A 27828-nucleotide genomic window follows, 5' to 3' on the forward strand; every position below is an offset into this window, starting at 1 on the left:
TATGACAAAAACTTTAATCTGTTGATTTCTAGGTTACATGATAATTAACAATAATAATAAATGTCTTGGTTACATGTGTTACACTTTAAAACAGCCATCAGAATACATATTCCGCTCCATGATTTTGTCCTTGTTTGTTTCCAAACAGCTCATCCGACACTCTTCCTATGATCCAGGAGATTAACTGCTATTTCGTCTTGATCTTTTTTCAGGGGTCAAATGACCATAAACACCCTGTTATTAGGATAAAAATCAACCTTTATCCCATATTTTACATCTAGCACCAGAGTGACTTGATTTAACAGAGTTTAACAGAGACATTCTCTCTGTATTACATCATCATCTGCAATATGGACACTCAAATGCTACATCTAAATGGTGTGAAACTGATTTTTTTGGTGGTACTCTAGCCTGCGTGAAATTACTTAGCAATCATACTTGTTTTTGTCCTCTTTTATTTGAAAAGCACATGGGAAGGGAGTTTATTTTAAGAGTTGTGTAGTGAATGCACATTATCCAAAGTCATGACTTGTATCATAACCAGTAGGAATGATTTTCAATGCCCTTGAAATCACATGAAAACACAAATAAAATTACAACAAATGATCTAAACAAGCTACAGTGGTAATACTTCTGAACATTAAAACAAAACAAAACAAAAAAGGAACAAAAATACATTGCTGATTAGGATGTGTTAATTAGAAAAGTAGCAATAAAAAAAAAAAACAAGGTCATAACATTACAAAACTGGTTTATAATTTACATCACATAGCTTTTTGAGTTAGACATCATGCTGAGGTGTGTGCAAGAGTATGCTGCATGTTAGAGAGCTTATAGCATTGACACCAGCTGTATCCAGAGAACGCTTCATCCACGCTATATGAATGCTAGCGCAAGGAGCGGCTTTACATGTGCAGATGAACTCCCGTCTAAGCATTCCAGAGGTTTTAAAATTGCGTGCACGTGACTGAAGGACACAATGGAACGGAGTGAGCGCACATTTGTGTGTTCGTCACTTTGCTTCTATAGCTGGCAATAGTAAGATGTTGTGAAGGTCTAAAGGAGGTCAGGCAGGTGACTATAGACTGAGTCAAGTAGCGTCTGGCTTGCTTCTTGACTCTTCACCCCGGCAATCTCGAACAAGCGGTCCAGCTTGTCTTCTGCCATCGGGATCTCCTCAATGACATGGAGCTCCTCAGGGTTGAGAATGTGCAGCATATCGTCAAAGATGGGCTGCAGGTCACAGGGGTCCAGACGCACCTGTCGCAGCACAGTGTCCTTTTTCTCTGAGGGACAGAAGAATGGAGAGTTGTCAATAACTGAACAAATACTTTAGGACTTATTCATTATATTCTTTATAACTGATTACTAAAAGAAAAGTGCAGAATATGTAATACAATATGTGGTTGAACATAAAGCATCCACAAGGGGGCAATATATACTGTAAGAAATTACTAACACTAATTTATCTATATAAAATATCTATATAAGGTATATACTAAAGTTCTAGCCTGTCGTTTTGGAACAGTTGCCAGCTCCCTAATCTTCTACGACCAGATAGGACTCCTCTCACTAGCAATAAGCCTTCGCCTGCATTGACTGGAGACACCTATGGTCTGTTTTACTTCATTTTGGCTTTATTCACAGGACACAGACTCTCTTCATCATTGCCATTGATATTTGCAGTTTTATTAGAGCCTCTGACTTTAGGCAGGTCAAACATTACATTTCTCTTTTTGCGGATGATATTTAATTGTATCTATCTAATCTTTCCACTTCTCTCCCTCAAAGACTTCAAATATTTAATGATTTTAGTAATGTGAGTGGTTATAAAATTAACTTGGAAAAAATCGTATCCTCCTCGATTCCAAAAATGTATTCACTCCTGTGAACTTAGCATAAACATGTAAAATGCCTTTTCAGACCAACTAAGAATGAGGAAAGACACTTTCATGCGTGTCATATATTAGCAACAAGCAACCCCACCTGTCAGTCAACATCATGAACCTGACAGATTTCCTCATTCCAGTTGATATGGGATCCCTATACATATTCCTGAAAATTGCTTTGGGGGAAAATGCTTAGGATTACATCAAAGTTCACATCTCCACATACTTGAACATAAAGCATCCACAAGGGGGCAATATATACTGTAAGAAATTACTAACAATTAAGTTATCTATATAAAATATCTATATAAATCTATAAAATCATTATCATAAGGAAATATCTAAAACAATAATAAATTGTTAATGTATATATTTATTATCGTATTTGTTTCAGATCTTTTTGATTATCTATATTATTTAAATAATATTCAATTAAATAATTTATGTATTATTATTTGAAAATATACTTTTTAAAATAAAATATTTTTTGAACAAATGATGCAGGAACTTAACGCTTCCATGAGGAGACCATACACTGCCCAGCAAAAAAAAAAAAAAAAAAAAAAAAGTTGTTGTTTGGATTTAAATAGGCAAATGCTTATAGTATATGATTGGATCATTATTGCAGTGATTAATAGCGACTTTTTTTTTTTTTTTTTTTTTGCCGGGCAGTGTACAAACTATAAGAAATTACTTTTCATCACAATAAAGATCATTAAAAACTGAAGTATTTGAGAAAAAAATATTTACATTTTTGAGGAATTCTGGGCACTTAAATTATACAAACCCGATTCCAAAAAAGTTGGGACACTGTGCAAATTGTGAATAAAAACAGAATGCAATGATGTGGAAGTTTCAAATTTCAATATTATATTCAGAATACAACATAGATGACATATCAAATGTTTCAACTGAGAAAATGTATAATTTTAAGGGAAAAATAAGTTGATATTTAATTTCATGGCATCAACACATCAAAAAAGTTGGGACAAGGCCATGTTTACCACTGTGTGGCATTCTCTCTTCTTTTTATAACAGTCTGCAAACGTCTGGGGACTGAGGAGACAAGTTGCTCAAGTTTAGGAATAGGAATGTTGTCCCATTCTTGTCTAATACAGGCTTCTAGTTGCTCAACTGTCTTAGGTCTTCTTTGTCGCATCTTCCTCTTTATGATGTGCCAAATGTTTTCTATGGGTAAAAGATCTGGACTGCAGGCTGGCCATTTCAGTACCCGGATCCTTCTTCTACGCAGCCATGATGTTGTAATTGATGCAGTATGTGGTCTGGCATTGTCATGTTGGAAAATGCAAGGTCTTCCCTGAAAGAGACGACGTCTGGATGGGAGCATATGTTGTTCTAGAACTTGGATATACCTTTCAGCACAGAACTGTTTTTCACTTTGCCACAGTCCATTTTAAATGAGCCTTGGCCCAGAGGAAACGCCTGCACTTCTGGATCATGTTTAGATATGGCTTCTTTTTTGACCTATAGAGTTTTAACCAGCAACGGCGAATGGCACGGTGGAATGTGTTCACCGACAATGTTTTCTGGAAGTATTCCTAAGCCCATGTTGTGATTTCCATTACAGTAGCATTCCTTTATGTGATGCAGTGCCGTCTAAGGGCCCGAAGATCACGGGCATCCAGTATGGTTTTCCGGTCTTGACCCATATGCACAGAGATTGTTGATTAATTGACCTAATAAGTTGTAAATTGGTCCTCCATCTGTTCCTTATATGTACATTTAACTTTTCCGGCCTCTTATTGCTACCTGTCCCAACTTTTTTGGAATGTGTAGCTCTCATGAAATCCAAAATGAGCCAATATTTGACATGACATTTCAAAATGTCTTACTTTTAGCATTTGATATGCTATCTATATTCTATTGTGAATAAAATATAAGTTTATGAGATTTGTAAATTATTGCATTCCTTTTTTATTCACAATTTGTACATTGTCCCAACTTTGGAATTGGGTTTGTAAATTACATTTTATTTCAGTTGTATTATATTTTAATTTAAATTGTTACATTATAAAAAAAAACTTAAATAATAATAATAATTAATATTATTATAGTTGTTTTTTTTAAGAATTATTATAGATTTTACTACTATTATAAGTGTCAGGGTTCATACACATATAAATTTCCATGACTTCTCCATGACTTTTAGGCAAATATTCATGACCCAACGTTCCATGAAACGTCTTTGTATACATGTAAAATAAGAATAAAAATCCATGTTCTGACCTTAGCAATAGATTAACATATATTGATGGGAGACAATGATGTTAAAAAAAGTGTACAGTAACACTGACTGTAACTTTAAAATGTTGCGGGGCTCGAGACAAACTTTTGGAATACAAAATTTGGTAACTAAAAAGATTTAAAAACAGCTCTGTCTCCTAGTCCTATTTATCATTAATCTAACTGGAAAACCATCAATCATCAAGATAACATCCCTAATTTAAAACAATTGAATTATTTGAATGCTTTTTACACATTAGAAAATGAAGACTTCATTTGATCTTACCAGCATGATAAATAAATTATATTAACTGGAATAAACAGTATACAGAGGGAGCAGAGAACGGGACCAATTTTGAAGCTGTTCATAACTTAGGTGTAGCGCGAGTTTAAGCGCTCTCACAAACACTGAACACCGGATCTCTTACATCCAATCTGCACTTTGTTGTTTATTATGGGTAAATTCACGAGTTTCAGTCAGAATTCAGACAGAGCGCGCACACTGAATGAAACTCTTTGTTTCAGCGATGACTAATCTGAACGCCTCTGACTGGCCATCACGCTTAACAGAAACGCGTGTGATAGGTTATATATGTGGCAGTCGGGTGGATCGAGTAAACAAGTATGTTTACGAAGTTACAAAGTTTTTTAACCAATATTATCACCTAAACATACATTCTATTACATAAATATTTTGAAACAGATTTCCATGACTTTTCCAAAAATTGTCTGGTTTATTTACTTTTCCAAAACTTTTCCAGGCCTGGAAATCGCTTTTTTCAAATTCCATGATTTTCCAGGTTTTTAATGACCGTACGAACCCTGAAGTGTGTTTTTCTAGCTGTGTTCCTGTTTATCCATGTGTGCTTACCTTTGGTTATAAAAGAGCCCATCCGGCTGAGGGCAGAGTCCTTGCTGGAAGTGGAGTCACAGCGCAGCAGCGGCTCTGATTCGTCAGTAAAGAACCCCTTGGCGCGCTCCATGGGGGACTGCTCCACCACCACACCGGGCGACTCTAAAGGCTTATGGCTGGGGCTCAGACAATGGCTTACATTCACAGCCGTCATTAGCTTGTTCAGGTCAACCTACGGCAAAAGAGGTGTCACAGTACATGTTAATGACAGTGATGAGAAAATCATTCTGGCACACACATATTTGTTTAGAGATTCTTTTTCATGCTGTACCCACAAGTGTATCCTGTCAGGACAAACAAAAGATTTCTTGGAACAACTATTATGTGAGTAATGGATTTAGAAGAATGAGGGTTTTTGCTGATAGACAGCGATGACTGTATTAATGTGTGGGCACTACAAGTGTATCACTATGTGCCCATGGCCGGGTCAGCACAAAGGGTTCGGCCTTTGCAGCCCTGGACCACCCACATGAGTCCTGTCCCTGCTGCCCTTTGCGTCAGGGAAGGACAGATGAAAAAGATTCAGTATAGACAGAAATCCGCTGCCCACAGAGCACATGGCCTGTGTTACATTCAAAAAACCTCCTGTACACAAATCATACTTGTTATGCCAATGTGTTGGAACATTAATGGTGCATTTCCTAGAATGAGTTCACAGCAAGTCGGTACAATCCGGATTTTATTACCACAGTCTAGTATTGTTCTTTAGTCTGTATTGGATACTAAAGACTAATGTGGGCAACATTTTAGCGAACTATGAATATTGAGCTTATCACAGAAATGCTCAGTACAGTCCATATGCAGGACCAATTTCATCCCCATATTCATTCTTTCTTTCTTTCTTTCTTTCTTTCTTTCTTTCTTTCTTTCTTTCTTTCTTTCTTTCTTTCTTTCTTTCTTTCTTTCTCTTTCTTTCTTTCTGTCTTTCTTTCTTTCTTTCTTTCTATTTACATCAAAGGCTATATTCATGGTAAAAAATAAATAAAAAATAATAGCACAATAATACAATATCTATACAAGATCCTAAATCTTTAATTTAAAACAGGTTTATCTATAAAATCATTTGATTGTATTGTAGCAGCTGAAATCATAATCAAATAGACATGGTGACCCCTAAGAAAGCTGTGGTGCTTTCCAGGTTGGGAAATCCTGACAAGCTATTCGGGGAAGCATATAATAGACTGGGCAGGTATTCAAACTTCAGAAGGAGCAGATCCAAATTATAGGACAGATGGAAACCACTCCATTTCCGGGAAAGTTTCCCTTGGAATCAGCAGTGAATAATCAATGGCACGTAGAAAAGCAGACCATTACTCTGAGAGGCACGCTGAGAGATTACATTTAGTCATTCATTAGTCACCCCACATAGAGAAAAAACAGCTCTGAACTCAAAGACACCACCAATAAACCAGTACAATGGCAACACAATAGGTCAAGCAAGTTAATGTATGAGTAATGCAGCATTACAGACCACCGACATTTCCCTGTCTGATATTGTTCACCCTATTGCAAAAGTTCATTAAATAGTTGAGAGTTTTTCTGGTAAATTAGTTAAATACAATAAACTAAATGTGATTATGTGACGAATCACAGTGATGATTTTTTTTCTTTGAGAAATCTTGTACAATGGCACATAAGTTGTATGTACCACTTTTTTTTGTACTTTTATCTTCCACAGAAGAAAGAAAGACATAATTTTGGAACAACATGAGGGTGAATAAATAATTACCTGAATTTTTTTTAAAGTGGGTGAAATATTTCTTGAAACAGTAAGAACTAAGCTGACAGATAAGACTGCTCCACCCTGTCCCTGAAGTCCTGTATTCATGCTGAAAGGAAGGAAGTAAGTGTGCCGCAGCACATGCAAGATACAAAAATAGCCACTTTTTACAAGGGTAATCGGAATGACTGTGGCAATTACAGATGTGTGTGTCTTATGTGCATTGCTGACAAATGTTTACCCATCTATATCTAACTGCAAAACCTTCATGCCCCCATAAAAGTTTTTTTTTTTTTTTTAAAGACCATTAAAAGGATAGTTCACCCAAAAATGATCCCATGAATTACTCACTCTCAAGCCATCCTTGCAGTGTATGATTATCTTCTTTCAGACAAAAACAATCAGAGTTATATTTTAAAATATCCTGGCTCTTCCAATCTTTATAATCGTAGCACTCATGAATTTGAAGCCCCCAAAAAAGTGCATCCATCAATCATAAAAATAATCCATATGGCTCCAGGGGGTAAATAAAGGCCTTCTGAAGTGAAGTGATGGGTTTTTTTAAAAAAAATATCCATATTTAAAACTTTATTAACTATAATAACTAGCTTCCGGCAGACGACCATATGCATCGATTTGCAGCGGAAGAGTAACCTGACTTGACACATGACTCCACGAGGAATGCGTAAGCGCAGAGGATAGAGCAAAACAAAACATCGGTCATGAATTATAAGTCTAAAATGAGAATTTTTAAAGAGAAATGTCAGAGGATTTCGATTAAATTGAACCGCGAGAGGCGTTTAAGCTTACGCTAATCCTACATCCTGTGTCATACATCGCGTCAAGGATTACTTTTTTGTGGCACAAGTCGACTCGCACAGTATGTGTATGGTCGTTTGCTGGAAGCTAGTTATTTTAGTTTATAAAGTTTTAAATATAGATATTTTTCTTACAAAAACTCATTGCTTCACTTTAGAAGGCCTTTAGGCCCCCTGGAGCCGTATGGATTATTTTTATGATGGATGGATGCATATTTTGGGGTTCAAAATCAGGACCACCGTTCGCTACCATTATATTTTATATCATTATTTATTACCATAAAGCTTAGAAGAGCCAGGACATTTGTAAATATAACTGAAAGATTTTTGTCTGAAAAGAAGATAGTCATATACACCAAGGATGGCTTGAGGGTGACTAAATCATGGGATTCATTTTTGGGTGATTTTTTTTTTTAATGTGACATTATTTTCATGCCAATTAAACATGAAAATGCAAAGCTGCATTTATTTGATTAGAAATAGAGTAAAAACAGTAATACTGTGAAATATTACAATTTAATTTTAAAATTTAATTGATTCCCGTCATGGCAAAGTGACTTAGTGCTCAAGAAACATGCACCGATGTTGAAAACATAACAGCTGCTTAATATTTCTGTGGAAACCCTGGATACTTTTTCAGGATTCTTTAATGAATAAAAAGTTCAAAAGAACAGAATTTATTTGAAATAGATTTTGTAATAATGTAAAAGTCATTTTTGTCCCAAACTTTTAAACAATACACATATCAGCATTATCTCATAGCAGAACCCATTTTGTTTGTATTAGAACTGACACAAACCAGAAGCTGCTCAGTTTCCATATCTAAGGTCTAGTGTCAACCAAACCAACAAATGCATTATTCTAACCACACACTCTACTGTTCAGACAAGTTGCATGTCGCAGGAAGAAGGATGGGCGTACACCCAAATACCTTCTCTATTAACATCCAGCAGAAAGGCGTGTGGCAAATGTCTGAAACCACAACATGGGAGCCACCAAGAATGCTGTACCATCACCCACCAGGACACAAGCCACAGATGTGGAAAGTGTGTCATTCCCACACTGATCTTATTAGCCGCAGTTAACACTGCTCCAGACTCAACAAGACCACCTACAGCACACAGTGCATGGACCATGTCCGACTATAGAAAGCTTGGTAGTGGAACTTTTAACATTATACATTTAAAAAATCATTTCGAGATAAACAAAAGTTCTTTGTTCCTTCCTTATGGCTTGGAAAACCAGTCAAAATGCTGTATATAAATAGTAGCATAGGACAGACAGTGCTGGTGACGGCTTTCAGGCGGCGTCTAAAAGTTCTGAGGCTGTTTGGCTGGCATCCATGACAAGTGGAGCACTGGGTGTGTTTATCCTCTGAGGGCCCTTATCTGAGGTTTACTTGCATGTTGAGTCCAAGTGCTATGACTTTTTATCCTTTGTAACTCATAAAAATGCATGTCTCTCAATTTCTGGGCAGTAAAAGAACTATTAACAAAAGAATCCCAGAGGAAAAAAAAAAAAAAAAGAATATGAATTTAAAAAGTACAAGAGACTAAACATTTGATTAAATTGGGCATATTCCTACCTTACTTTCCATACATTACTGTCATCAAAGATGAACATACCTCAATCCAAACTTCCTCAACACATTTAATCTGATACTAACGTCTGCCTCTTTCTTACCATGTGCAATTCATTCACCTGACAGGAGGTTATGCATGCTGTGGCACTGGAGTATGGGACACAAGTGATTTGATCTGGAAACATGTGGCTCTGATTAATGCAGCTCTTTCCAATAATGAAGTTATACCCCCATTGCTTTACCATTTTCATTCAGCATTGCTAATTCAATATCAGATCTTGTAAGCATCATGTTTTTTCTCAGAGAAACAGAAAATGCCCTCATCAGGCCCATGTAATTCTCACGTTGGGGGAAGTTGTGGCCTAATGGTTAGAGAGTAGGACTTGTAACCTGAAGATTGCAGGTTAGAGTCTCAGTACCGGCAGGAAATGTAGGAACAGTGCTTTATTCCACTCTCATCAACTGAGGCACCTAATGTTGGTAACCAAACTGTTTTGGTTACCATTGACTTCCATTGTATGAACAACAATAATAACAAAAAAATACTTGAGATATTTCTCAAATTATTCCTCAAAATATAAATTTTCATAGTTTTATATTATTTAATGATTCAAAGATCATTTTAAATTCTAATCTAAGTGTGAACTACTCCTTTAAACTCATTGGAAAAGAACATGAGGATGAGTGGCGTGAACGAAAAATGCTTTAAAACAGGACGTGCTCTGCAGAGAGATGATTTTGCTCTACCTTTACAGACGTAAGTTCAGTGAAAGTCAACACCCGCACTGGCAATAAGGTGATTATGAGGTGGCGTTGACAGGCGCTGAGAGTTTTATCTCAGTTTATCCTGGTTATATCAGTGGCATCAAAATATGTCCAAAAGCCCTAACTTCACCATCTACAGTGACCTTGAGACAAGGACAGAGTAAATAAAGTGGCTTTTATCAAATCTGCACACAGGAAAGGCTTGAAACTCTAAAATGAAAGTTGATGACTGATCCTCCATCTCCGGTAGCCTGTCAGGCCTTTGTCATTAGTAATGCAGCTCAATTGGATGCAGCCAGGAGTCATGGGGCACTCATGTGGTTTGTTTACCTTCTGCACACGTATTATCCAAATAGAGTGTTATGTAAGACTATATACACATGACAACTTGATCCATCATTGTGGCCTGACAAATACAGCAGCTATATTACTACTAAATGTAAACCATTTAATAAACATTTTTTATTACATGAATAAAATATATTTCTATAATAATATATTTTTATACAGAAATATTCAATAAAACAATACAAACATTAATAAAATAATGAATCTCATCTTACATGAAAAAATGTGTCCAGTTCTATCAGTAGCCTAATAAAAGCTGTTTTATTCTACGTGAAGCATGTTGCTTCATGGGTGCCGCCAAGTTGAGCTGAAAATGGCTCACTTCATCCTGTTATAATGGCTGACTGCAAAAAGTTCATGTCTACAATGATATCTGTAACTGAAAAATCACCCTTCATTGTCAACAGAAAACCTAGAGTTGCTCACCTGAGGATTGTCTTCCATGACACTGCGTATCTTGTCCACCACGTCAATGCGGCGTTGGCGGTGAAGGGCATTGATCAGCTTAGCTAGGTTGGCGTCGCTGTCACGTATGGTCCAGTGCTGCAGAGCAGCGTATGCCCGCTCGTGATCTGCCGTGTAGCCGTTGGAAAAGGCGGCCACCTCTCGCTCGGTGGCACTGGCCAGAGACTTGTACAGGTCAATCCACTGACTGCCAATCTGTGCTGCCACCAGCTTCAAGATGTCAACACCTAAAGAATGAGAGGAAATGTCAATCCTATGTTTATCTACTGTAAACTGTAGTTTGAACCTCATAGACCAGTACAGTACAACATTACCAAGATATTACCTTTGACAACCTGTACTGATATATTACAGTGCAGCATGCCATATATTGATATACAGTACAGTTCAAAAGTATTGGGGCAGTATGTATGCCTGAATAAAATGATACTTTTGTTCAGCAAGGTAGCATTAAATTGATAAAAGAAAATGACAGTAAAGACATTTTGCAATGTTACAAAAGATTTCTGTTTTAAATAATTTTTTTTTTAAAACTTTCTATTTATCAACGAATGCTGGAAAAAAAAAAAAAAAAAAAAAAAAAAAAAAAAAAAAATATATATATATATATATATATATATATATATATATATATATATATATATATATATATATATCATGGTCAGTGTTGTCAAGTCTGTGGTTTTTAGAACTGGGCTACTTTAAAGGTGCCCTAGAATTAAAAATTACATTTATCTTGGCATAGTTAAATAACAAGAGTTCAGTACATGGAAATGACATACAGTGAATTTCAAACTCCATTGTTTCCTCCTTCTTATATAAATCTCATTTGTTTAAAAGACCTCAGAAGAACAGGTGAATCTCAACATAACACCGACTGTTACGTAACAGTTGGGGTGTACGCCCCCAATATTTGCATATGCCAGCCCATGTTCCCAACATTATGAAAGGCATTAGACAAGGGCAGCCAGTATTAATGTCTGGATCTGTGCACAGCTGAATCAACAGACCAGGTAAGCAAGCAAGAACAATAGCGAAAAATGGCAGATGGAGCAATAATAACTGACATGATCCATGATTACATGATATTTTTAGTGATATTTGTAAATTGTCTTTCTAAATGTTTCGTTAGCATGTTGCTAATGTACTGTTAAATGTGGTTAAAGTTACCATAGTTTCTTACTGTATTCACGGAGACAAGAGCCGTTGTTAGTTTAATTTTTAAACACTTGCAGTCTGTATAATTCATAAACACAACTTCATTCTTTACAAATCTCTCCAACAGTGTAGAATTAGCCGTTAGCCACGGAGCAAAGCCTCAAATTCATTCAGAATCAAATGTAAACACCCAATTAAATACAATACTCACATAATCCGACGCGTTCATGCCGCATGCATGACGAACACTTTGTAAAGATCCATTTGAGGGTTATATTAGCTGTGTAAACTTTGTTTATGCACTGTTTAAGGCAAGTGCGAGCTCCGTGGGCGGAGAGCACGAGAATTAAAGGGACCGCGCATCATAAATCAGCTCATATTTAATGATGCCCCAAAATAGGCAGTTAAAAAAATTAATAAAAAAAAAATCTATGGGGTATTTTGAGCTGAAACGTCACAGACACATTCAGGGGACACCTTAGACTTATATTACATCTTGTAAAAAAAAACGTTCGATGGCACCTTTAATACTGTTGCCGCTGGTGGTTTTTCATGTCCGCGGGTTGAAGCGACCCCAAATAACATGATATTTAGCCCTGGAATGCAAATTTTACCAGGGGAACGCCTCCAAAAACACGGATTTTACCCCCCAGAACACGATTTTTACCAGGGCGGGTTTTGTTGTGAAAACCTGGGAACCCTGATCATGGTTTCCACAAAAAGCAGCACAACTGTTTTCAACAATGATAAAAATGCAGCAAATCAGCATTTTAGAATGATTTCTGAAGGATCATGTGATACTGAAGACTGGAGTAATGATGGTGAAAATTCAGCTTTGCATCACAGGACTAAACTGCTTTTTAAAAAAAATAAAAAAATTAAATAGAAAAGAGTTTAGTGTAATAATAATTCACAATATTACTGTATTTTTATCCAAAAAAGCCTTGGTTAACAATAAGAGACATTTGTTCAAAAAGCAACTCCAAACAGTAGTGTATGCACTAAATTTTGTATCAGCTGTATCTAAAATCATTCACGTGTCTTGGAAATGTAATGCAGTTAACATGATGTGCCGTTGGCACAGTAGACAGACACAGAGACAGACACAGTGAGCGAATGGCATCATACAGTGCAGAAGGGCAGCACTCTAGAGTTACAGGCTTCTGTGGGACATGCTGTCCCATGGATAAGGTCATAGAAATAACCTAGATTGATGCCTGTGTTTATATACTTGGTGTAGTGTGACAAACAGTAGCCTCCTAGGGGATCCTTCTAAAAGTGAACCCCAGAGCGCAATCGAAATGTTTTAACTTACACTCTATGTGTGGCATATTTGCACTTGATACTTTTTAGTGGTGTTTGCTATTGCTTATACTTAGGGTTAGGAATCTGAATGTTCTTTGAAGTATTAAACTTCGGCATGTACTGTAACACATCCAGCACTATTTGTGCTATAGACATGAATCATGAATATATTTAAGTAATAAAATATTTGATTTGTCAAAAAAAAAAAAAAAAAAAAAACTCCCTCAAAATTTGTAGGAAAATCCCAATGATTCACAATGAAGAAGGAACATGAGCCGTATCAATGATATTAAACTAACACTGCTATGTATCAGAATACAATGCGTTCCAAGCTAAGGAGATTTTCATGTCAAGCACCACTCCGGTTTTCTTCACAAGACTTCAGAAATCTAGTTGTATTACATTGTATATCCCCGCTTGATAATTATTATGTAAAATCAGTGAAAAAAGTGAAAAGAAAAACACCCAAAAACCAATAAATTATATTAGCTGTAAACAGCAAAACTGTTAAAATGCAACTACTGTAAAAACAAAAAATATTAAGTATTAAAACTGCCAAATAACACAAAATAATAACACCAATATATATCAATTAATCATAAATATATCAATGACTATATTCTATATTTTCTGAAAAACTCTATTGTCAAAGAGCAAATTATAAATCATGTAAACTTCCATGAAGAGAACCCAACATAAGACAACACAGATCAATGTAATCCATGTTGAATTTGTCTCTACTGAACGTGACTGAGTTCAGCGTAACAGGATGACTGTGGGGGACAACTGCTGCTGGAAGGTATTAACGCATCTATCTGTAAGCCAGATCTGTCTTATTCGGGATCCATCTGTAGCAAATTCAATGGAGCTCTCTGGGGGTTAGCGTGCCACAGACTGTACTGCAGATCTAAAAATGCCAAGGCCTGCGGGCTGCCCATCCTCTCGCCTGACGTTTCCAGAGGTCGCTACGGCACGACAGAGCGCTAAAGGACAGACAGGCTCTGTCTGAGTCTAGGCCAAAGTCGATAGGTTGCGTGATGCTTTCCCATGACTGTACTGCATGATGGAATTGGTTGCCCTAGTCCCACAGGCAACTTTTATGGAATGCTGGGAAAACATGTGCTGGCACATGTTTGAATGTACAGTGCGTTTACAAATGTTTCAAGGCTTGTATGTGCTTCAGTCAGCAGCTGTAAACTGTAAAAAAAAAGGTTTTTCTAAGCTTTTCTAAGTAAATAAAACAAAACTAATATTTCAGTCATTCTCCTTCAGAATTTCACATTTACTTGTCTATCTGCATGCAATGATATTTGAAAAAAAACTACATGCAGTAACACTGACAGTGAGTGATGCATGTAGTCACAAAATCACCCTTTTGTGTTTACAGGAGACGTATTTGAGACGTGTCACTACCAGGTGTAAATGGCTGACCACTTGTGATCGTCCACCCTTTGTGCATCATAATAACAGCTGTAAATACAAAAGGCATTGTGTGAAAGTGTGGAAACACGTTATGGATCATTTGCATGTGCATAGACAATAGCTTATCAGCCATTTACAATAGAACAAAGCCTTAACGTCTTCATATAAGAAACCAAATGAGGTGGCAAACCAGCTGCAACAGGTCTAGGTTGGCTGGGAAACAAAAGAATCCTCAAAGGGAGTCAGGACTTCCCCTTTTTAGTGAGTCGCCGTGGTGGCTTTGTAGGAGTGTGTCACAGCAACACAGCCATCCCATAAATCCCTGACACCTCATACACAATACCAGCCACAGTAATTACCACTTCCCCATCAAAACAATGATGAAGACCAGGGGAGGCTCACTTGCAAGGGGATCCTAGCTTCCCCCGAGTTTCCCTGACTCTTACACAAAATGCTGGCAGAGTTGAGCTCACCCATGAAGTTCCTAATCGTCTCTTATAAAACCCCCAGCCCACCCTGATTCTGGGCAGTGGGCTTTTATAGATAACACCTATTGCAGAGGTTGTTATATGGGGCGTACACGCGGGTGGTTCTACGTCTTTGATCTCCGCTATGTGTGCTTTGTTATACCTCCAATGAAAGAATTCATTATTTGTAAGATCGCTCCTTCATCTTTATATATGTTTCCCATGCGGCCCTTTATGGCCATTATTTCACTAATGTAGTAAACGGACACACATGCACTTCAGGCCGCCCAATTACACACCTTGAATGCATTAGGGAAATGTTTTGTGTTGTGTTTGTAGAGGCAACCGGCTGTGTAAAGGTTACCTGCGCTTTCTAGCATGATTCGAGGAGGTTCTACTATCTCGGTTTAACTCAGTTCAGCGTGTAATAAATTCTTTGCCTTGCAGAAGTCAATAAACAATGAAATTGTTCACGTTTAGGAGTGCAAGGGAGAAAAACACCACAGTAAAAATAGCGCAAATGTTTTGTTTTATTTTTTGTACCTGGTGGAAGTGTTTAACTTTTTTTTCTTTTCTTTTTTACATTTCATTGTTTTTCCCTTTTCTTGATATCCACCATTTTCAAGGCCAATTAACTTTTTGAATATCATAAAAGTATTATTAATCCACAGAAACAAAAATAATGTTGTATTTTCCTTATATCACAATAAATAATAAATAACAGTAATGTGTAAATAAAAGTAATTGTTTAGAATCCAGAAGAAATTTTCAGTTGTGCTTGCCCTTGCAAAACTTTTTGGTTGTTAGGGGCGTGGACACATTTATCATTGTTTGGCAAAGTTTTATGCGCGAAATACAGACATTTCAATAGGAATCCACATGATGAGGAATTCCGCATGAGGGTGAAAGATTTCCCCATTCACATTTTGCATCAGGTTTAGTAGGTCAGGTGAATTTGTTTTGACCAACAAAAAGTTGCTTGGTTTGAAAGTGATTTCTGAGTGAGCTGTGCTTTATACATCACTACACTACTGACAATAGACAATGGGCATTTATTGCCATGAATCGTTGCTATATGGTTTCTCTTACTGGCCTAAATTTAAAAGCTAAAAGTCTCTATATGATATTCCATTCCCTAGAATTTTCAATGTGAGTCCAAAATATTTTTTTTACTCATTGTATTGTTCATTTTATCAGAAGTGTGAATGCTTTAAAAAGTAAAAATCATACCTCTCCTCAGCAAACCACACAATTTAAAGGGACAGTTCATCCAAAAACTAAAATTGTCAACATTTACTCACCCTAATGTTGTTCCAAACCTGTAGTTTTTTTTTCTTTTTTTTTTTCGGTTGAACCAGACAATTGACTGTAGCCATTGCTTTTAACATTTTTTTTTCCCACTTTGGAAGAAAATGGCTACCGTCAACTGTCTGATTACCAACATTCTTTAAAATATCTTTTATTGTGTGTGTTCAACAGAAGAAAGAAACATATACAGTTTTGGAACAACTTGAGGCTGAGTAAGTGATGACAACATTTCCATTTTAGGGTGAACTATCCCTTTAAGTTACCAGTCACGTCCGTAGCACAAATGTGTGGAACGGGTTACGTACAGTATGAGTTACATACCCAGTACTTATGGTTAGGGGTTTGCTCAATCATGAGTTCCCAGCAGAATATACCCTGAATTCAGACACCTCTCATGACACATAAGTTCCTCTTCTCATCTCCCACAAGGGCAAGACCACTGATAAACTCATCTAGCGCTAAACCACAAAGAACTGGAATAATCTGGTTCCAACTGCTTGTGGATGAAGAACAGTCATACACACACACAGACAGATATCTGAGGCCAATATAAACCGGTGCCCATCACCACAGTCCCGACTAACCTAGTAACAACCAGGTTATGGGGCACAGAGTGTGAAATAAATAATAAAAGAGAAACCCCAGAGAAGTAAAGCAAAGGCTATCCAAGGAGCAGAAGGAGAAACAGAAGAAGTTCAGGCTCTATATGATCATGTGACTGACAGAAAATGAGAGAGGCGATCTTGACATTGTGTTTTCTAGAGCAGAATAAATGGGATTAACAGCACTGGTGTGTTGATAGATCCACAGATGCTCTAGTGTATTGGAATTTCATTGTGCCATTTTCATATTACAAAGAGTGAGTGTCTGGCATATGCCAAAGCATATATCCATTAACACTATTTCAGAAATCTATAAATGGCATTCAACAATCAAGTTCTAGTTAAAGATGAAGTGTGTAAAGCCTGCACAAGTTTAAGGACACTCCCCCTGCCTGCCATTGGTCAGCCAAACAGGCATCAACGCCTCAAAATCATGCCATTGGTTGAATCTTTGTTGCTATGCTGGGCTGGTCGGGATTCTCAAACAAACAGAGCAATGTTTGGAAACCACCACAGTGTTTACACTTTTCTGGGACAATCAACCTATGAATGATTTACTTATAGATTACCTGGGACAGGAGAAAGTATTTTAACATAGAAAATATACACATTTCACCTTTAATTAAGTTTTTTGGTTAAATAACTTTAGTTTAAAGTTGAAGTGCTATTCACACTATGTGGATATTTTCAGATTTGAATACAAAATCTCGACAAACTTCTTCACAACTAGTCTGAAATTAAAAATTAAGTTGAAGTTGATTGCCCAAGAATGTTTTTTCACAAGATGTAATATAAGTCTAAGGTGCCCCCTGAATGTGTCTGTGAAGTTTCAGCTCAAAATACCCCATAGATTTTTTTAAATAAATTTTTTTAACTGCCTATTTTGGGGCATCATTAAATATGCATAAACAAAGTTCACACAACTAATATAACCCTCAAAATGGATCTTTACAAAATGTTCGTCATGCATGCTGCATGCATGCGTCAGATCATGTGAGTATAGTATTTATTTGGATGTTTACATTTGATTCTGAATGAGTTTGAAGCTGTGCTCCGTGGCTAAAGCTAACATTACACACTGTTGGAGAGATTTATAAAAAATTAATGTGTTATACAGACTGCAAGTGTTTAAAAATGAAAATAGCGATGAATATAGTAATAAATGATAGTAACTTTAACCACATTCAACAGTACATTAACAACATGCTAACGAAACATTAAGAAAGACAATTTACAAATATCACTAAAAATATCATGATATCATGGATCATGTCAGTTATTATCACTCCATCTGCCATTTTTCGCTGTTGTCCTTGCTTGCTTACCTAGTCTGATGATTCAGCTGTGCACAGATCCAGACGTTAATACTGTCTGCCCTTGTCTAATGCCTTGAACATGGGCTGGCATATGCAAATATTGGGGGCATACATATTAATGATCCCGACTGTTACGTCACAGTCGGTGTTATGTTGAGATTCGCCTGTTCTTCAGAGGTCTTTTAAACAAATGAGATTTACATAAGAAGGAGGAAACAAACAATGGTGTTTGAGACTCACTGTATGTCATTTCCATGTACTGAACTCTTGTTATTCAACTATGCCGAGGTAAATTCAATTTTCAATTCTAGGGCACCTTTAATTGTTTGGACTGGCCAATTTAAATCAGGTATTTTGATGACATTTTTAATTAAACATTTTGACCAAAATAGTGATAGATGATAAAAATAGTGAAAAATTAAATAAAAATAATAAAAATTACAAAAAAATAAATAAATAAATATATATATATATATAAAAGGATATCAGACTTATCAGACAGAACCCCTAAAAGGACATGAAAAAAAATGAGATGGGGGGAAAAACTATTTCCACTCTTTAGCAAAATATTTGCATTCGTCCATTAAAGCACTGAAATATAATTTTTCCTCCCACCTCATATTATTTCCATCCCAAAGGTTTTGCGAATGAATGCAAAAGTTTTGCAAGAAACATAAAAGTATGATATAAATATAATTTTTCCATGTCCCTTTAAGGACTTGGTGTAAACAGACCTTTGCACTGTGTGCTTTTAACTCACCCTGTCCATTTGAGTAGTAGATCCACCTCTCCTTGGTCTGCGCTGGAGACCTAGGCTTCTTGTGGATGGCTTTCTCCATAATGCTGCTGGGATCCTGTCTCGGACCCTTCTTCAGCACCCGTGAACTGCGCTTTACGCTGCATACCACGATCACTATCAGCACCAGCAGAAGCAGCAGGACTATCATCCAAGGCAGGTGCTCATTGATGTCAAAGTGCTTGTGCGTGCTAGGCCTCGGCGCACCCCTGCGGATAGGCCGATAACCCAAACCTTGGGCCTTGCCCTCAGACAGAGTCTCTACAGCTTGTTGGTTGGCAAGCTGGGGGTCTCGTGATAAGGAGATCTTGTGTTGCGATTTAGGAAGGTCCTGAGTTTCAGCGATTAAGAGTCCTCCATCCTCATCACTAGTCTTGGAGGGAGCTATGGTTGTGGGAATGTCTTCAGAGCCGATGGCCGCGTCTGTGCTACTGAGGACCGGCTCGGCTACATCCTGAATCTCTGCAGCTGGTAAAACTGCAGTACTTGCTGTGCGCAGAGTGGGTCATTTAATAGCAGACAAAAAACAGAGAGAGAGAATTAAATACAGATGTAAAGATGAGCTTAACCTAGACAACAAAACAGAAGGGAGGGAATCTAAAGCTTTAATCCAGCATCAGGCTGGCATGTGTAAACAGCAAAGTGGAGCTGTGCTGCTCAGCCAACATAATCTCACATGGATTTCTCATCTTAACTGCTCAGATCTGACCCTAAAAACTAAAGTCAACGCAAATTGAGAAATCAGAAATTGCTCTCTTATGAAAATAAAAGACAAATTAGGGTGGGTCAATAGTACTGTTTCAGTGGTGTATATATATCCATACAGGTCTAAAAAGAGTCATCTAAAGAAACCCAGTGCTGAGGTGGACACCATATATTCACATCGCATACAACCACTGCTGTATTTAAACACCAATCTAGGGAGGTTGATGAAGGGGTTGAGCAATCATGTTGAACAGAGGAAGCTGTTAGTAACAACAGAACCAGTGGATGAAAGCACTTGTACAACAAACCACTATCTATCTATCTATCTATCTATCTATGTATCTATCTATCTATCTATCTATGTATCTATCTATTTATCTATCTATGTATCTATCTATCTATCTATCTATTAGGGCTGGGCAAAAAAAAAAGATTTTTTGATTAATCATTTTTTAAAATGTGGTCGATACGATACCAATTTTCAAAAGCCATGTATCGATTTTTTCTGTATTTATTTCCGCAAACACTGAACATAATATCTGATTGACGTTAAACGTATGCTGCGTTCACGCCAGCCCGTATTTACCGGAATCTTGAGATGATAACACATGATGTTGTATTCGGAGCTACTCACGTTCTTGAATTTGGAATTATACGTGTCTATGGCACCACTATCAACGCCTAAATGAATCTACAGTGGCCAGGTGGTACAGCAGTCACATGGTACACCTGAGAGCTTTCAGAAAACTCCCAGTTTACAAGCTGTAATTATGAGCTCTACGAGGACATGAATGCTTTTTACAAGCTAGAATCTCGTAACTACAGGAATTACAAGGTGGCGTGAACGCACCTTTATTACTATTCTTCTCCACTAGATGTCATCCTCTTATATAGCTTGCATGATATTACAGCCGGGCCAGTGTCATTCATTTAGTGCTGAACATGGCGGATACAGCTGTGCCTTTCTGTTTAACTTTCGGTTACGGTGTCATTATTGTATGTATCAGTGCTTTAGTTTTAAAGTGACAGCCACCTAAAATTACACAAGCTGTCTGTGTTTTAATGTTAATCAATCTATAGAGAAAATCACTCCGACCTTGTGTTTTTGTAAGTTTTAATAAGTAATGTTTATATTAGTAGTTTTAGCTGTGGTCTCAAATGAAATCAAGAGTTGTTAAATTTCACTAGTATCTAAAATATTGGGTGTCATAACCTTATGTATTACAATATAGGCAGGCTATTCATGGGTCAAAAACAATAACTATTTTATTCATTTATTATTTCTGTGTGGTCAGGCCAGTGAAATATTATTGAATTTATTGAAAAAAAAAAATTGAGAATCGAATCTGAAAATTGAATCGAGAATCGAAATTGAATCGAATGGAGACCTTGAAAATCAAAATCGAATCGGGACTTCTGAATCAATACCCAGCCCTACTATCTATCTATCTATCTATCTATCTATCTATCTATCTATCTATCTATCTATCTATCTATCTATCTATCTATCTATCTATCTATCTATCTATCTATCTATCTATCTATCTATCTATCTATCTATCTAAACACACTCTAATCAGTAAGAAATAGCTCTACATTGAGCTTTTTCACTCTCACCTCTATATGCTGACTCAGTGCTGGAAACCGTGGAAACGGAAGCCTCTCCAAGTAGGACATAGGCTGAACTCACTGGAGTTGGGCCACACACACTATCTTTCTCCTCGGTGCCTTTAATTAGCAGCATTAAGCCCAAAGACAGGCAATCTGTATGTGCTTTGCACCTCAGAGCATCTGATGCCACGTCTGAGAAGGTGCCACGCTGACACTGCTTGCAGCGCACATCCTCTGTTTCACTTCCTCGCTTTCGGACACCCCACCCCGCTGGACATAATGAGTGGCGCTGACACTTTCCACCCTGGGAGAAGCTACCTGGCGGACACATGCACAACCGATCGGTGGTGGACGTGCAGGGAGTTTTCTCGACAAAAGGGGCTTGGCAGCGTCTCTGACAGCGGTGACACTGCTGAACACCGTTCTCACCCCGGGTGAAGGTGCCGTCCGGGCAGGGGCTGCATTCCCGTACGCTGGCCTCTGTGCAGTGGGAGGACACGTAGGTGCCCGCCGGACACTTGTCGCACACCAGCTTGTTACCAGTGGCGGGGTCGATGTGGTGGTAATGTCGAGGAGACAAAGGCTTCTCTGTGGTTGGGCTGGGGGTCAGTGTGTGGGTTAAGACGTCACCGACCAGCAGAAGCTAACAACAATGAAAGAACAAGAAAAAGACTGTTATGCAATGACAATACAAACAATCATAACACACAATAATGTCTAATTAGCATGAATGACCACTGTGTCATCGGTTTGTATTATAAAAAGAGTCAACAATACAGTATAATGATAAATAATTTGTGTTCCGAAGATGAAAGACTTACGGGGTGTGGAATGACATGAGGGTGAGTAATTAATGACAGAATTTTTATTTTTGGGTGAATTAACCCTTTAAGAAGAATGTACCAACAGTCGTTTAAAGTTGTGATGAAACAGAAGCTAGCGAAGTCTGAGTGAAACAGATTATTGTAAAAAATGTAGAATGGGAACTTGTTTCTGTCCATCAGTTGTTGATTAGATGGACGCAGATCTGATTGCGTAGTTTGGTAGTATCAATAAAAGTGAAGAGTGTGCAAATCGTTTTCTTTGAAATGACACAAAGAAAACAATATTTAAAATTGTTAATCATCTCCAATGTACTTCATATGGTCTTAATGAAATAAGGCACTAAGTAAATATGCAAGAAAATATTTAAATAAATAAATTAGACACTATATTTGGCTACACCCAGGGGTTAAATTGGGCCGGGGCCGTCCGGGGCTGAGCCCCGGCACATAGGCTTATCAGGGCTCGACATTAACGCTTAATTTTTTGAAGGGGCAAGAGATAGGGTGCACACTGCCAGCATCTAGAATGATTTTGATCTGCTTTTTAGTGTTCATAGCAAAGAGCTCTGTCAACTTATTTTTACAGTTTGTCAATTGTTAAGATTTTGTAGGCTACACCTTTTAGGTAATGAGCATTTCGAAAAATATTTATTGATGATATTGAAGAACTATATATTGTGACATCAAAATGCAGTGGTACTGGATCAACATTCATGTTATTCTCAGTCTGTTATGTGAGCAGAAATGTAAGCAAGTCATATTTCCTCTCTAAAACACTGACATTGTAAAGTCTGCATAACATTTACACAGTCTGCAACAAATCACCCATGCAAAAACACTTTAACAACATTGAACCCTGGAATGTGTTGACAGCACTCTCACAGCCCGGTGACCTTCAAAATAACTTAATGACAAGAAGCCTGTAAACACAGCCGCTCTTAAGTTACTTCAGCTTGAACGTGCCCCATTGAAAGACAAATTCCGATCATAACGGTCCCCCTCTTTCATCCGGCACATCCAGCAAAGCTGACTGCACAGCATGTGGACTGCACCTAATATTCTTTATGATGCTAGCCCACGTTTTAATTCCGCACCTAAATAGGGCTTTGGCCACGACAGGCATCTTGGGCTCAGTACAAAAGTCGTCACCAAAAAATATGATGCTGGAAAGCGTGAATATCCAGCACACAAGGGCCTCGCTGCATCATCAGTTTCTAAACACAAAGTTCTATTAACTGCTGATCATGAATCCCCTGGAGTTTTATTACAGTTCCTCAACAACAGACCGCACAGAAGAAGTATAAAAGTGCAGAAGACTAATTTCCTTGCTAATACGGGGAGGGCTGAATCAAAACAAACATGACATTAATATTCTCCAGCCAACACATACTGACATCGCTGGGAACTGCAGGACGATGCCAGACCGCTTGGGTTCGGATACACGTGTTGCTCTTCGTGAGGTGATGGGGATTGTTTCAGCAGGACAGACTGAACATGAATAGCGATTAGACAAAGCTGTTCTTTCCCAGCGGCCTTAGCTCTAGAAGAGGGCCAGCAGTGAGCTAACAGACAAGGGTCTGAAGTAGGCCAGCGAGGGGGACAACTTCACTGCTGACAGGACAATGTCTGTTCGCTGAGTGTGCTACTAAGACAAAGAATGAGCACACTGTTGCCACACAAGTTCACAAGTTCTTTTAATGGGCTCTGGAAAGAGGAACGTTCAACACAAGATAAGAGGAACACTTTTTCACGCACTCTTGCTTTCGATAACCACAAGACATGATGTACAAAACAGTAAGACATGTTACAACTCCACCTTTTCATCCCAGCCAAAAACAGAGTCTGGGTTAAAAGGGTACTTGTCTGAAACCTAATATACATTCTTGGGCATTTTATGAAAGCTTATATATAGATGACTAATGATTTATTACGTGAGAGCGTATTCACATTCTCGGTCCATGTCTGTGTAATGTCTAGACCTTGGAAAAATATGGAGTACTGGCACCAATTCAAAACGAAATCTTTCAGAGCTGTGATTGTCAAAGTGCCACTTTAAAAGACACCAGAATATATATCTCTTACATGAATATGAGGCACTCATATACAAAAGAATAAGTGCTAAAGCATACATATTATTGCCCATAAAGGCTTCTTAAACTCACTTGAGAGTAAGACTTACTCTTCTCTTTTGCTTATCAGAAAACTGATATTAATCATAAGGCCTACTGTATCATATTTGATATGTGAAATTCTAAGGCCTCTGAAGACTAGTCTTCAAAACCTGTTGTAATATACACAATCTAATTCATGCCTCCTGCCTTCTGATTAAAAGTTTGTGTTTTTTTGTAAGTAAAAGGCCTTTTATTATAATTGTCATAATAATACATGTCTTTTTAATATTTTGTGATTTTTTCATTATATATTTTGCCCCCACAATAAAAACTTGAGCTCTAAGCATTTAAATATCATATAAATGATATCTTAAAATGACATATTATTGGGAGATATAGAATGACAACTGATATTTTGTTATGTTAGTAGTCTGTTATACAGTTATAACAAAAACCTCATTGATTTACATTAGTGATCAGAATTTCATCTCACTTTTGACCATATAAATATATTACATAATTTTGCTCAGTTTGGACCTCTGAATAATACTGAGGTGTTTTTTCCTCTTCAGGTGTGACTCCGTATTTTCACTATATCATACTATATGAGGCATAAAAGCCTGATATCTTAAATATGATACAAAACATAAATTACATACATTATTTTTTTATATATTTTTTTTATTTTGTCTAAAAGTTCAATAAATTCCAAAAAAAAAAAAAAAAAGATTGTTCTGATTATAATTTCATATGTCCAGATTTACAAGCGTAAAAGCAGTAGTTTACAGCTTGCAATGCTTGATTGTTGACTCTATGAGCTATCTATGATGATTCTGAATGACTCACGGGGTTTCCTGACTAACCTGTGAGTAAATAGACTTGGCGTTTCACTGATTTCATGAGCTTGCAATCTGTGTGTATAGACCTTACATAACTTAACAATTATTTATAATTACTGAGTAATCAATGATGAACTAAATACTAAAGATACGTGTGGAGACTAAATGTAAAAGTGTAATCTGTGATCACCATGTGGATCAGTGAATTTGGCTATGGATGGACTTCAGGGATAGAGTTTGTGAACATCTGTTGAACATAGGGTGTAAATCTACAAGAACAGACACAGGGACAGATGTGATATCATAGGGACTCCATGTGCCAGAGGGCACCTGTTACACCTCCGACACATCTTAACTGAAGACTGCAGAGCAAAAACAAACACTCCCTGTCTGGAGGCATTTGTGCCCATTTTATAATCAACAACTGCCAATGAGTCTGCAGGAGGCATGAATGAGCGAGGAATATTCCTGCAAATGTCAGGACACCTGCCAAACACATTGCATCATGTGCGTCAATGCCAATAAACAAATTTTCAAGGGCGCGTGGATGATTCAAACTGACAGAGAAAACTGCTAATCCTTCCAGCGTTGTGAAGCTAATAATTTATATCGGCCCGCATTGGTATCAAACAACTAAATCCAATTTTTGAAAACTGAGCTGCATTAAGGGATTTAATGGTCCCCTGATAAAGACTTGCTAATGGATAAGCCATTCTGATGTGATATACCAAATTAACCTCAACTGACTCCATACTGCAAGAGGATATTAAGTCATGTAAATGTTTACAATACATTAGGCATATTAAGTCATGTCGGGGTATCTTCAAAACAATAAAGCCATTGTCTATGAAACAATGACATAAGTCAAGAAAATGTGTTTAAAATCATAACTGGTATACATAAAATATACAATATCAGATAAACGACATCAAAATCATGACTATAGGGATGTTAAGTCATGTAGATCTCTTTAAATAATAAATAATATTAAGCCAATATCACCAAAACAAAGGGATATTAAATGACTGTATTGAATGAAATGATAACTAGGTAGGGATATTAAGTAAAGCAAATGTCTGTAAAATTATATATAGGAATATTAAGTCATAAAAACAAATCTAAATGCTCTTAAAATGATGTATACTCAAGCAAAAAATGCATACTGGCCATTTTAATATCTCCTAAAATAGGTCAAGCAGTGTCCCTAATTTAACCTTTAAAATTCCACATTTGTTAGAATGGTTTAAGCATTGTTTTTTTAAAAAAAAATATTGACTAATGTAGGGGGGGGAAAAATGAAAACTGTCCCTCAAAAAATAGGCTACAATGACAATCTTTGCCATCCATCTATTTATCTGTCTTAAACTGTGTCTTAAACCTAGGTGCGCCACAGAAACAATTAACATTTCTAAAAGGAAAATAACTGATTTATTATTCTGTTTTCATCTTTTGTTTTAGGCTCCATCCTCACTAGTATACACTAAGTGCGACACCGAGTACATCTACTGTCCCTTTAAATCGAACAAAAGCCAGAATATTCGAGAGGACAAGAGAAGCATAATGCGAAAACAAATGTATCCCTGACTTACCATCAGCGACCAAGTCATAGACATTTTCCCAGGCATTGTCCCAATGTAATCACTCTTGTTTAAATATGCCCAGGTCCACATCTGTTACTTTTCGGCTTCATAGGTGGAGCATCAGCATCTCCGCATCAACAGGACACCCACATTGCTGTGAGGTATTGTCCCTTTGCTGGGTTATTCCCTCAGTGCACAAATTTCGTCCACTGACTCCTTTTTATAGTCTGTTGCCCGGAGTGTACGGGTTTCAAGTAGTAGGGGATAAGCGCTTCGTTTTGGAAGAAGAACGCTATAATTCCCATAGCGATGATGGATGGATCTGTGGACTGAAGTCTGGCTGCTGTTTGTCCAGGTTACGGATTCGCCTGTGCCGCAAAGACGGGCTGCGGATGATGGGCGGGTACTGGCGACACACGTCACAACCGAAACTAGCCACTGGCTGCTTGGCAGAGCCGCACGCCGTATCACAGAGCTGATCCGAGGCGGTTTCCGGGAAGATACTGGGGGTGTTGTAGTGTAAAGTGTACAGTAATGTAGCCTACCCTACAGGGCATTAGCCTAAAAAATATTATGACTAAAGGTGTTACACAGGTGTACTCAAAGATGGCTAATTATTATCATTTTGACACACATTACATTGTGGCAAATCATTACAGTAAACTGGACAAAGTGACTTTAAAATATATACTATCGGTTTACAGTTTGGAATTTTTTTTTTTAATGTTTTGTAAGAAGTACATTATGCTCACCTTTTAAGCTATGTGTATTTGATCAAAAATACAGTAAAAACAGTTATATTGTGAAATATTATTGCAGTTTAAAATAAATGTTTTTTCATTTCAATATATTTTAAAATGTATTTTATTCATGTGATGCAAATCTGAATTTTTTGCAGCCATTACTTTCTTACTTTATGCTCATTTGGTGCTCAGTTATTAATAACAGTCCTCCTTATTATTATGTGTTTTGAAAACTATTAAAGGTGCCCTAGAACTTTTTTTTTTTTTTTTAAAGTGTCCCCTGAATGTGTCTGTGAA

General features: G+C 37.3%; 1 protein-coding gene across 2 annotated transcripts; it reads right to left on the bottom strand.

The window, feature by feature from the left end:
• Window positions 1-27270, bottom strand: tnfrsf21 (tumor necrosis factor receptor superfamily, member 21). 2 transcript variants are annotated; one of them, XM_067384141.1, is made up of 6 exons: window positions 26798-27270; window positions 21864-22077; window positions 19083-19607; window positions 10706-10971; window positions 5005-5218; window positions 1-1286 (listed from the first exon to the last, which is right to left on the bottom strand). In XM_067384141.1, exons 1-6 carry the CDS (start codon window positions 26876-26878, stop codon window positions 1057-1059), a joined length of 1530 nt encoding a protein of 509 aa, XP_067240242.1. In that variant the 5' UTR covers window positions 26879-27270; the 3' UTR covers window positions 1-1056. The 2 variants fall into 2 exon arrangements, with proteins under 2 accessions (XP_067240242.1, XP_067240241.1); XM_067384140.1 differs by having other exon boundaries at window positions 21441-22077.
• Between the last annotated feature and the right edge of the window lie 558 nt (window positions 27271-27828).

The sequence above is a fragment of the Chanodichthys erythropterus genome, chromosome 4 (genome assembly GCF_024489055.1).
Source record: "Chanodichthys erythropterus isolate Z2021 chromosome 4, ASM2448905v1, whole genome shotgun sequence".
In the NCBI taxonomy this organism is placed as follows: domain Eukaryota; kingdom Metazoa; phylum Chordata; class Actinopteri; order Cypriniformes; family Xenocyprididae; genus Chanodichthys; species Chanodichthys erythropterus.